This window comes from Pseudoliparis swirei, chromosome 1 (assembly GCF_029220125.1).
Source record: "Pseudoliparis swirei isolate HS2019 ecotype Mariana Trench chromosome 1, NWPU_hadal_v1, whole genome shotgun sequence".
NCBI lineage: Eukaryota > Metazoa > Chordata > Actinopteri > Perciformes > Liparidae > Pseudoliparis > Pseudoliparis swirei.
In genome coordinates, this window is record NC_079388.1 from 20,655,389 (window position 1) to 20,666,546 (window position 11,158).

The 11,158-nt window shown below is 44.9% G+C and overlaps 1 protein-coding gene across 1 annotated transcript; it reads right to left on the reverse strand.

Moving 5' to 3' along the window:
* Positions 1–5,867: 5,867 nt before the first annotated feature.
* Positions 5,868–9,367, reverse strand: LOC130190389 (tumor necrosis factor receptor superfamily member 6B-like). The gene is made up of 4 exons (XM_056409820.1): positions 9,290–9,367; positions 8,620–9,028; positions 7,759–7,932; positions 5,868–7,217 (listed from the first exon to the last, which is right to left on the reverse strand). The coding sequence occupies exons 1-4, from the start codon at positions 9,290–9,292 to the stop codon at positions 6,889–6,891; spliced, it is 915 nt and encodes a 304-aa protein (XP_056265795.1). The 5' UTR covers positions 9,293–9,367; the 3' UTR covers positions 5,868–6,888.
* Between the last annotated feature and the right edge of the window lie 1,791 nt (positions 9,368–11,158).

An 11,158-nucleotide genomic window follows, 5' to 3' on the forward strand; every position in this document is an offset into this window, starting at 1 on the left:
ATTTTTTTTTATGTCATGCGATCTACCATACAACGCCGCGATCGACTGGCAGGTCGCCGCGATCGACGTATTGACGTATTGAGCACCCCTGACGTGGAGGAACCGCACAGGAATGTGATCTTTGGAGTATTGCGCAATCCACTCCTGAACAGCTCAGTCTTGACCTCTGTGTCGTCGTTGACCTCAGGCGGACCGACCGACACTCGCTTCCCACGTCGAGATGCTTCCCCCTTCAGGTCCATCGACGGGGCGACGGGGCGACGCCTCGTGACACGCCACACCGACTCAGGAGCAGTTCTGTTGACTCGTCATAGTTTTTGTTTCTTTGGGTTCATTTTCAATTATGGCAAAATGAAAATAACAATACTAACTTCCTGAATATCATTGATACATAATTTAAAGCTGCAGTGTGTAGGATTACGGGGATTTATTGTGGAATAAAATAGATTAAATTATGTTTTAATTGTTTAGTTTATCATGACTTCAATCTAAGAATCTTTGTGCTTTTGTCCCATGATAATATATATATGCATATATTTACATATATGTATATATATATGGCAAACTCCGGGGAGAGAACTTGCTGTACATATATATATATATACTGTATATATATATACATATATGTACAGGACTGTCTCAGAAAATTAGAATATTGTGATAAAGTTCTTTATTTTCTGTAATGCAATTAAAAAAACAAAAATGTCATGCATTCTGGATTCATTACAAATCAACTGAAATATTGCAAGCCTTTTATTCTTTTAATATTGCTGATTATGGCTTACAGCTTAAGACAACTCTAAAATCCTATCTCATAAAATTTTAATATTTCCTCAGACCAAGTAAAAAAAAAGATTTATAACAGCAAAACAAAATCAAACATTTGAAAATGTGTTTCCAGGTGTTTCGAGTTAATTAGACGATTCAAGTGATTTGTTTAATACCCTACTAGTATACTTTTTCATGATATTCTAATATTTAGAGATAGGATATTTGAGTTTTCTTAAGCTGTAAGCCATAATCAGCTATATTAAAAGAATAAAAGGCTTGCAATATTTCAGTTGATTTGTAATGAATCCAGAATGCATGACATTTTTGTTTTTTTAATTGCATTACAGAAAATAAAGAACTTTATCACAATATTCTAATTTTCTGAGACAGTCCTGTATGTATATATATATATATGGCGGACTCCGGGGAGAAAACTTGCTGTACATATATCAGAATCAGATCAGAATCAGAAACAGTTTTATTGCCAGGAATGTTTACACAAACGAGGAATTTTTTCGTGCAACATTTAGACATGACAAACAACAATTAACGCGACAGCAACAGTGAACTTAAGTATAAGATAAGATAAAGATAAAGATAAAGTGATATATATATATATATACATATATATTGGGATAGATGTAATATATATACCTATATATACATATACATATATACTAGTGCTGTGAAAAATAACGCGTTAACTCAGTTAATCCAATTACAGGTTTAACTAGTTATTTATTTTTAACGCATTTAACGCATGCGCAGAATGAGCTTCCAATCCGTCTGTTGTTGGTCGTCGGGACGGAAAAAAAGTCACTTGCAAAATGAGCTTCCAATACACCACTTCAATCTGAACTCTGTCCGCTCTCATGCAGACGGTCTGTTCATCGGTAATGATCCTTCCGCAGGTTCACCTCCGGAAACCTTGTTACGACTTCTACTTCCTGTAGATCAGGGTCTCAACACGTCGATCGCGACCTGCCAGTCGATCGCGGCGTAGTGTCGGTAGATCGCATGACATTAAAGAGATTGGCCCGCCCCTGACATGTTCTCTAGAGCACGCCTTTGTTCTCTTATTAAACTAAACGCCTGTTGTTGATCGTATCTCCACAGCAGCATGTCATTTCTGTCTCTTCGCGTTGCGTTAACACTTATCGATCTCCGCCTCGCGCCACAGAGCTCCGCGCGCGCATCGGGACCGAGCAAAACAAAAGTCACTTGTCAATCTGTCCACCTGTCCGGGCCGGTGAGGTTTCAGCTTTGCAGCGGTGTCCCCGCCGTCCCTTTCATCACGGCCCAGTTCATGAAGAAAACCCACACAGTCAGTTTGCCTCAGCAGCTGCTAGAGGAAGACTAGAGGCCTTTAGATTGTATCATGGTGGAGTTAATGGTTGACAAACAAGAGAAAATGTTCTGTTTAACCCTCCTGTTACCTTTACATTTACGAACATATTTTACCCTCGGGGTCAATTTGACCCCAGCAATTAAAACCTCCAGAAAATTATTAGAATTAATATTGTTTCCCAAGTTTAAGTGTGAGGTACTTTATGTTTGTTTGTTGACTACCTAAATAGCCCTTTAAATAAATAAAAAAGTTGATATTTCTGATATGTTTGACACAGTGAAACCAGCCTGGGGTCAAATTGACCCCAAAGAACACCGACATTAAACATTGAATGGGGTCAAATGGACCCGAAAGGTAACAGGAGGGTTAAACATTCTGTTTAGGATGAAGATGTATTAATGTTCCATATAGAAGAAAACTGCTAAATAACTGCTGAGTTGCAGCACCATTGTATAGAATAATGTATAAATGTATATATCCGTCTTTTGTCATAAATCTCTATGTTCTCACAAAATATACCGAGAATATCGGTAATATGTGATTAATCATGATTAATCCACAAAAACCTGTGATTAATCCGATTAAAAATTGTAATCGTTTCACAGCCCTAATATATACATATAATTGGGGGGCGGCTGTAGCTCAGTGGGGTAAGGGGTCGTCCTGCAACCGCAAGGTTGTGGGTTCGATCTCCGCTCTCCCCATTAGTTGCATGTCGAAGTGTCCTTGAGCAAGGCACTTGAACCCCCAGTTGCTTGCCGGGCGCATCACTGCAGCCCACTGCTCCTTAATAACTGGTAAAATGTCGTCTGAAATGTATTTAAGTTCTAAATCAGTGAGAGTTTTAGCAATATTATATATTCAAAACAAATATGTATCTTAAAATGAAGGAATTTCCACCATCACTGATGTGTTCAGGGGACCAAATGGAAGCATGAACATGTTAAATGAAAGAGGCCCAAGGACTGAGCCTTGGGGGACTCCGTATTCAATGCTCACTGATCTTTTCAGGGGACTTGCTTTGAGAATTGGACGTCGTCTGCATATTGTGATCCGTGATTTTAATGTATTTGTCAAATTTGTCTCAATGGATGTATGCACATGTTAAATAAAAGAGGCCCAAGGACTGAGCCTTGAGGGACTCCGTATTCAATGCACTCAGATTCACGGTTGCCACATCAAATATTTCCACATTTTGTTTGCTTGCTTTTCTTCTTTTCTGCTCCGTCTATCAGTGTGGCTCTTTCATTGTCGGGAATGTCTTCGATGCACCAGCGCACTTCTTATGTATTATGTATGTACTATTATATATTTTGTATTGTGATGTTTTGGGCCTTTTTCTCAAATAACTATGTTGTATATGTTTATAGTTGAAATGACAATAAGCTCGACAGATGATCGATGTCTTCCTCGGATGTTTATCTCAAATGTTTTATACCATTCAAAGATAATTACATAATCTAAAATTAATTCAATTCAATTCAATTCAGTTTATTTGTATAGACCAATTTCACAAATTACAAATTTGTCTCAGAGTGCTTTACAATCTGTACACATAGACATCCCTGCCCCAAAACCTCACATCGGACCAGGAAAAACTCCCAAATAACCCTTCAGGGGGAAAAAAAGGAAGAAACCTGCAGGAGAGCAACAGAGGAGGATCCCTCTCCAGGATGGACAGATGCAATAGATGTAATGTGTACAGAAGGACAGATTTAGAGTTAAAATACATTCAATGAATGTGACAGAGTGTATGAATAGTTCATAGTAGGCATATTCCACGATGGAGACCTCCACGATCCATCAGGCAGATGGCGGTGGGGAGGAGGAGTGGCGGAGTCTCAACAGTGGGCGGAGTCTCAACAGGACAGTGGCGTCGTCGGGAGCAGGAATTCCACGACCCAGACCTCGATGATCCATCAGCAGATCTATGCCGTCTCATAGGGTCCGATGACCCCATGAGACGTGGAGTCAAAAGGACTCCGGGAGAAAGCAGAGTTAGTAACGTGTGATTGAGAGATGAAAATTCATCCTTAAGGAGAGAAAAAGAGGAGAGAGGTACTCAGTGCATCCTAAACGCCCCCGCAGCTATAAGCCTATAGCAGCATATCAAGGGGCTGGACCAGGGCAAACCTGATTCAGCCCTAACTATAAGCTCTGTCAAAGAGGAAGGTCTTAAGTCTACTCTAAACGAGGTGACTGTGTCTGCCTCCCGGACTGAAATTGGAAGCTGGTTCCATAAAAGAGGAGCTTGATAACCAAAGGCTCTGGCTCCCATTCTACTTTTTAAGACTCTAGGAACTACAAGTAGTCCCGCATTTAGTGAGCGTAGCTCTAGTGGGCAATATGGTACTACAAGCTCCTTAAGATATGATGGAGCATCACCAATCAAGGCTTTGTAGGTTAAGAGAAGAATTTTAAAAGTGATTCTTGATTTTACTGGGAGCCAGTGCAGAGCAGCTAGTGCAGGAGTGATGTGATCTCTTTTCTTAGTTTTAGTGAGAACACGAGCTGCAGCATTCTGGATCAACTGGAGGGACCTAAGAGATTTATTAGAGCAGCCTGCTAATAAGGAGTTGCAGTAATCCAGTCTCAAAGTAACGAACGCGTGAACCAATTTTTCTGCATCTTTTTGAGACAAGATGTGCCTGATTTTTGAAATATTACGTAGATGAAAGAATGCAGTCCTTGAGATTTGCTTTACGTGGACTTAAAGGACAAGTCCCGATCAAAGATAACGCCAAGATTCTTTACAGTGGTGTTGGATGCCAGGGCAATGCCGTCTACAGAAACCACATCACCAGATAATTGATCTCTGAGGTGCTCAGGGCCGATTAAAATTACTTCGGTTTTGTCTGAGTTTAACATCAAGAAGTTGCAGGTCATCCATGTTTTTATGTCTTTAAGACATGCTTGAATTTTACCGAGTTGGTTGCTCTCCTCTGGTTTTATCGATAGATATAGTTGAGTATCATCTGCATAACAATGAAAGTTTATGGAATGTTTCCTGATAATATTGCCCAAAGGAAGCATGTATAAGGTAAATAAAATTGGTCCAAGCACAGAACCTTGTGGAACTCCGTGATTAACGTTGGTGGTTATCGAGGCGCCATCGTTTACAAATACAAACTGAGATCGATCTGATAAATAGGATTTAAACCAAATTAGTGCCGTGCCTGAAATGCCAATCGACTGCTCCAGTCTCTGTAACAGGATGTCATGGTCAATGGTGTCGAATGCAGCACTAAGGTCTAACAAGACCAGGACAGAGAGGAGTCCTTTATCTGCTGCCATTAAGAGGTCATTTGTAATTTTCACCAGTGCCGCCTCGGTGCTGTGGTGTTTTCTAAATCCTGATTGAAATTTCTCAAATAAACTATTATGATGTAGAAAGTCGCACAACTGATTTGCGACCACTTTCTCAAGGATCTTGGAGAGGAAGGGGAGGTTAGAGATCGGTCTGTAGTTAGCCAACACCTCTGGATCCAGAGTGGGCTTCTTCAGGAGAGGTTTAATAACAGCCACCTTGAAGGAGTGTGGTACGTGGCCTGTTAGCAGAGACACATTGATAATATCTAATAGAGAGCCGCCAATTAAAGGCAAAACGTCTTTAAGCAGCCTCGTCGGGATGGGGTCCAAGAGACAATGTTATTGGCAAGATTAATAGATAATAGACTTCATTTGATTAATGTGTGTTTATTGCGATGAAATTAAGAATATATATATATTTAAATCAATAACCAATACATTGATTTGAAACAGTTTTATTTCACAGGCTGCGGCTTCACTTGCAGACAGTTCTACGAATTCTTTATAAATCACGAAAAAGCGAAGACAAGAGCGACACGTCCCTCAACTCGCCTCGCTTCCATCGAACTGTAACTTAAGTTCACATACGTCGCTGATACAATGGGAAAGAAACAGTTTAACATACATAGAGGTAGATGTTATTCATTCTCTAAAGGGTAATAACAGTGTTTAATCACATTAAAGGGCCAGCGCGCCCCGGCTGCTGATCGGTGTGTTCTGGTCTTCAGGACTCAGTCGTACGATACATCATGACATCATCAGTCCAGAGGGATCCCAGAGGGCGGAGCTAGAATCACATGGACACTTCAAACCGAAGATGAGGAAGAACTACTCGAGTTTAGGAGTCACGGTATATATTAGATCTGCATTATATTCCATTATACATTACAGGGTTTTACACATGTTGACCAGTGGATTTCCAGGACTTTTCCAGGACTTTAAACCAAATGTCCAGGACCAAACTGAAATCTCGGTATAAACATGAACAATTTAGAAAACTCTGCGTATCGAGAGCGTACGCCAGCTTATATTTTGAGCGTCTTTCTTTAAAAAACATATTAATTATTTCAAACTCGGCGTGAATGAACATGTGATTATAACACATCTCCATGACTTTTCCAAAACTTTTTTTATGATTTACGTTTTTTCCATGACTTTTCCAGGCCTGGAAATGACCATTTTAAAATTCCATGACTTTTCCATGTTTTCCATGACCGTACGGACCCTGAGATTACATCATCACCACCTTGCTGGGGGATGAAGTGGGGCAACAACACGCTGCCTTACGATAGTTTTCTGTAACGTTCATTTATTTTCAGTCGAGGTGAAAAAATTTGCTTAATTTTAAGAACAAAAAATAAAATGACCGGTATTCTAAAGTCCTAAAGCCGGTATTGACCGTGGACTGTGATGTTCTGCCCGGACCCGGTGGACCTCGATGGTCCTCAGGACCGTCTCCTTCATGCGATTGACCTCTCGACCTCGTTGCTCGGGCCGCACAGCTCCTTGAGGTTGGAGTCGATCCTCTGCAGCTTGTTGCGTAGCCGCTCGCCGGCGCCGTCCGCCCCGGTCCGGGTCAGCACCGCCGGCACCTCCCGGATCTGAGCGGCCGTGGCGGTCGCCGCCCAGGTGTCGATCCGCCCACGGAGGTCCGACGGGTCGAGGCCCGACGCTCCTCGCTTGGTGCCGGACGGCGGCAGCTTGTGCAGAATGCGACGCAGACGCTTGGCGTGGATCTTCTGGTGCACGAAGAAAGACGGGAGGATTTCTCTGAGGTAGTCGCCTCCGTCTGAAGGAAACCAGAAGGGCGGTCAGGAAGTGAGAAGGAATCATGAAGCATTCCACCGAGTGGGAGGAGCTTAAACTTATTATCTGTAACACTTTTCAATTTCGGGCGATTTCCAACGCTCGGATGTCCGAGGGTCCTCCTCCACCTAAGCCCCGCCTCCTCCTCCACCTAAGCCCTACCTCCTCCTCCCCCTAAGCCCCGCCTCCTCCTCCACCTGAGCCCTGCCTCCTCCCACCCTGAGCCCCGCCTCCTCCTCCCCTGAGCCCCGCCTCCTCCTCCCCCTGAACCCTGCCTCCTCCCCCCCTGAGCCCCGCCTCCTCCTCCACCTAAGCCCCGCCTCTTCCTCCACCTGAGCCCTGCCTCCTCCCCTCCTGAGCCCCGCCTCCTCCTCCACCTAAGCCCCACCTCCTCCTCCACCTGAGCCCTGCCTCCTCCCCTCCTGAGCCCCGCCTCCTCCTCCCCCTGAGTCCTGCCTCCTCCTCCCCCTGAGTCCTGCCTCCTCCTCCCCCTAAGCCCCGCCTCCCCCCTGACCCCGCCTCACCTCTGGACCTGCAGCTCGTGCACACGCTGTCGTGCCAGCTGCCTCCGCTCAGCAGCTTTCGCTCGCCCGCCGCGCCGCAGGCCGCGTGCGCCGCGCAGCCGGCATGAGTGGAGACGGCGGCGGAGAACGTCCCGTTGGAGCAGGCGCCGCACGCCGTGTCGCGGTCCGGCGAGCCTGGAGGAGAGGCGCGTGCACGAGGTTTAGAAACGTGAATCCAACGCGGGGAAAAACACACATAACAACCAACGTGCAGGAGTGTGAAGGTGCAGCAGCACACGCGTGTTCTGACGCGTCATACTTCTGTAAACACGTGAGTCATGCACTGTGACGGAGCGCGGAGGATTTGGAGAACCTGACTCAGCATTTTAAATGTGTTGTCAGGGGTTACAGAAACACAAACAGCTGATTGGCTGACGGGTTACATGGTAAATCAAACGAGTTTAAATCAAAAGAAAAACCTCTAAAACATATTATTAAAGTTTACATGTACAACTGGTGTTCAAATGAAAGTTATTTAGTGGAATTATAATTTTTTATTTTTTATACTTTATGGATCCAAATGAAATGAATGAAAGTCACGCAATGCATTGTGGGGGCGCTGGAGTGGAATTAGGCGTTAAATAAGTTATCACAACATCTCCTTCTGTTGGTCCAGATGATCAGGGAGATTATTATATGATTATATTATTATATTATTAACATATTTGAAGAATCAGGAAGCGTAAACACCTTTAAATATTCTGGTTCTAGTCGTGAAGGCTTTGATTGTAACTTCCGGTCTCCCGCTAGGAGAGGTCCTGATATCGCTCCCTCCGTCCCTCCCACCCACCGCCCGGCCTCCCGGGGGCCCGCGGCCCTTACCTTTGCTCAGCACCCCTTGCCCGGCCGGACACTCCCGGTGTCGGTGGCACATCCCGTGATCCCTCTTGAAGTACCCGGGCCTGCACGCGCACCGGCAGTCGCTGTCCGCCGCGCACGGCGTCGCGGCCACCTGGTCGCGGCCGCACACGCGGCAGCGGAGGCACTTCCCGATATAGTTCCACAGCTCCGTGAACGAGCCCGACGGGCACGGCGCGCACACGCTACCGCGCGTGGCCGTGCAGCTGGAGCGCAGGTAGGTGCCCGGCGCGCAGCGGGCGCACTCCACGGAGTGGCCGGTCACCGGGTCCGTGTCCCGGTAGGTCGGGGGAGGCGGCGGCGCGGCGGCACCGGCGACACGAGCGGCGCGCGCCGCGAGCAGCAGCGCGAGCGGGAGGAGCGACGACCACAGCTGGAAGAGGAGAGGAGACAAGGACAGGAGGCAGGGAGGTCAGCGCGGGGGTAGAAGGCGAGGAGACGTGGAGGAATACAGGAAAACAACAATAACAATAACAACAACAACAACAACACAGAGTCCGTTTACTAAATTAATGGGAACATCTTCTTATTTCTAATATTCCACCAATTAAAAAAAATCAGATGAATTTAAAATGTTAATATATTTAATGAGAAGTCTCGTCATGTGGCTCCGCCCCCCCCCCCCTCCACCTACCATGTCAGGAGCCGGTCTCTGGAGGAGGATGGCGCGCTCTGCATCTCCACCGCCTATTTATCACAACGCGGCTGTGACGTCATATCTTTCCACGTTCATTCACAAAAAAGTAACAAATGCCAAATGCGGCGTGTGTTGGCGGGAATTTAGTGACTCAGGTTCACACCACAGGGCTCATGGGAGGAGGCGCGTGTCTCATGCAGGCACGTGCACAGGTAGAGCCCTAGTGGTGCTCAAGCTCCTCCCCTTTGCCCTGGATGAGTAAAGTGCCCTTTTTGCTGGAGAAACATTATTTTTATTCATCCGTATTTAAGAATAAAAGTTACTCTCTCTGTCATCAAATCCCCCCAAATGTGTTTTATCATCCGGCGGGGCATTTATTTGAGTTATTGTGAGAATTTCGCCCCGACCCGCTCCGCGGCGCTCACGAGCCCCCCCTCCTCTCCCTCCCCCCGCCGCGCTCCTCCCTCCTCCACTTCCTCCTCCGCGCAGGTCTCCTGCTAGTGAGTCTTTCTCGTGAGAGTGAGCTCACCTGTGTGCGCGGATGTGTCGCGCGTATCACGGCAGAGCGATGCGCGTTATGGGAGCGGCGGCGCTGGGCTTAGCCCAGAGGAGTGAAGCAGCGAAATGTGTAGACATAGAAACACTCTCAGACAGCAGCTTGCTGTTACGTGCGCCAGCTGCCAGTCTGACTCCGCTGTTTTGGGTGAATGACGTCACGTGGGACCTGGAGGTGTTAACCACTTGTGTACCAAATCTTTTTTTTTTTTTGGTTGAAAACATTCGGGGCTAATGAAAAAACATCCGGGGCTTTAGCCCCGGGTTTTTTAGCCTAGGGACGCCACTGGGCTAGTCTAGGATTTGCGTGGCCAGACTGAAAAACAAATCATACGGCCTCTCTTGTTCAGAGGGCCGGGCCAAATGTGGAGGCGGGCCGTAACCGGCCTGCGGGCCGGAGTTTGAGGACCACTGCTCTTGGCTGTTGATGTCTATCAATATCGCTCATTTTGAAAATGAGGTCAGAGGGCGATACGGATCCGTATCAGACCAGCGAGGAGGGCAATACGTGGCTGGCATGACGACCATTAGCCAATCAGAACGCTTGTACTGTTGTTGCTATATAATAATTCATCTTTATTCATAAAGAAAATGTAAGCTAGTGGTCTGATGCTGCCAGAGGAAACGCAGGTCGAGGATGTATTGCATCATCAGTGTATTGCTGCTTATTCTTCAACTCTGTCAGAATTTTTTTTTAGCATTGGGTGCCCTTTATTTTGGTTTGAGCACCTGCCCCCCAAAATGTCTGTGCACGTGCCTGGTCTCATGGGTTCATTTTTATCTTCAAAAGTTCATCTATTAGAACACCAATAATCAATATTTACATTATATATATATATATATACAGCCTGAATATAATGTGTATATATTGTGTTTATGTTCCGTATATTAAGGCAAATGTGTTCTCAGTCTCTAATATATAGGATTATATATATATATATATATATATATATATAAAATATAGTTATTATTATTTTTATTATTTGTACTTAAATACATCCTTATTTGGATAATAACTCCTGGTTCCAATAAGAGTGACAGTTCTCTAACTTATATCAGCAGTAACTTTGTCTTATTTTATTATAAACTTTGAATCGAAATGTTTTTATTTTCTTCACTTTACATTGAAATCGTCTCTTATACTAATATTATATGAAACTGAGACGTGTCAGCGTCATATAAGAAGACAAAGCAATAATCAGAACCAGACATGTTTACTATTATTATTATTATTATTATTATTATGTCCATACGGGAATGTGGCTCGCTGATTGGTGCTTAACAATAAACACAATAGAACATATTAAAATG

What these genes read in the sequence shown, in the direction of transcription:
- LOC130190389 (XM_056409820.1), bottom strand. An exon ending in GCAAGGGGTGCTGAGCAAAG is followed by an intron (nt 7,933 to 8,619) that starts GTAAGGGCCGCG and finishes CCTCTCCTCCAG; the next exon opens with GCTCGCCGGACCGCGACACG. An exon ending in CACGAGCTGCAGGTCCAGAG is followed by an intron (nt 7,218 to 7,758) that starts GTGAGGCGGGGT and finishes GGTTTCCTTCAG; the next exon opens with ACGGAGGCGACTACCTCAGA.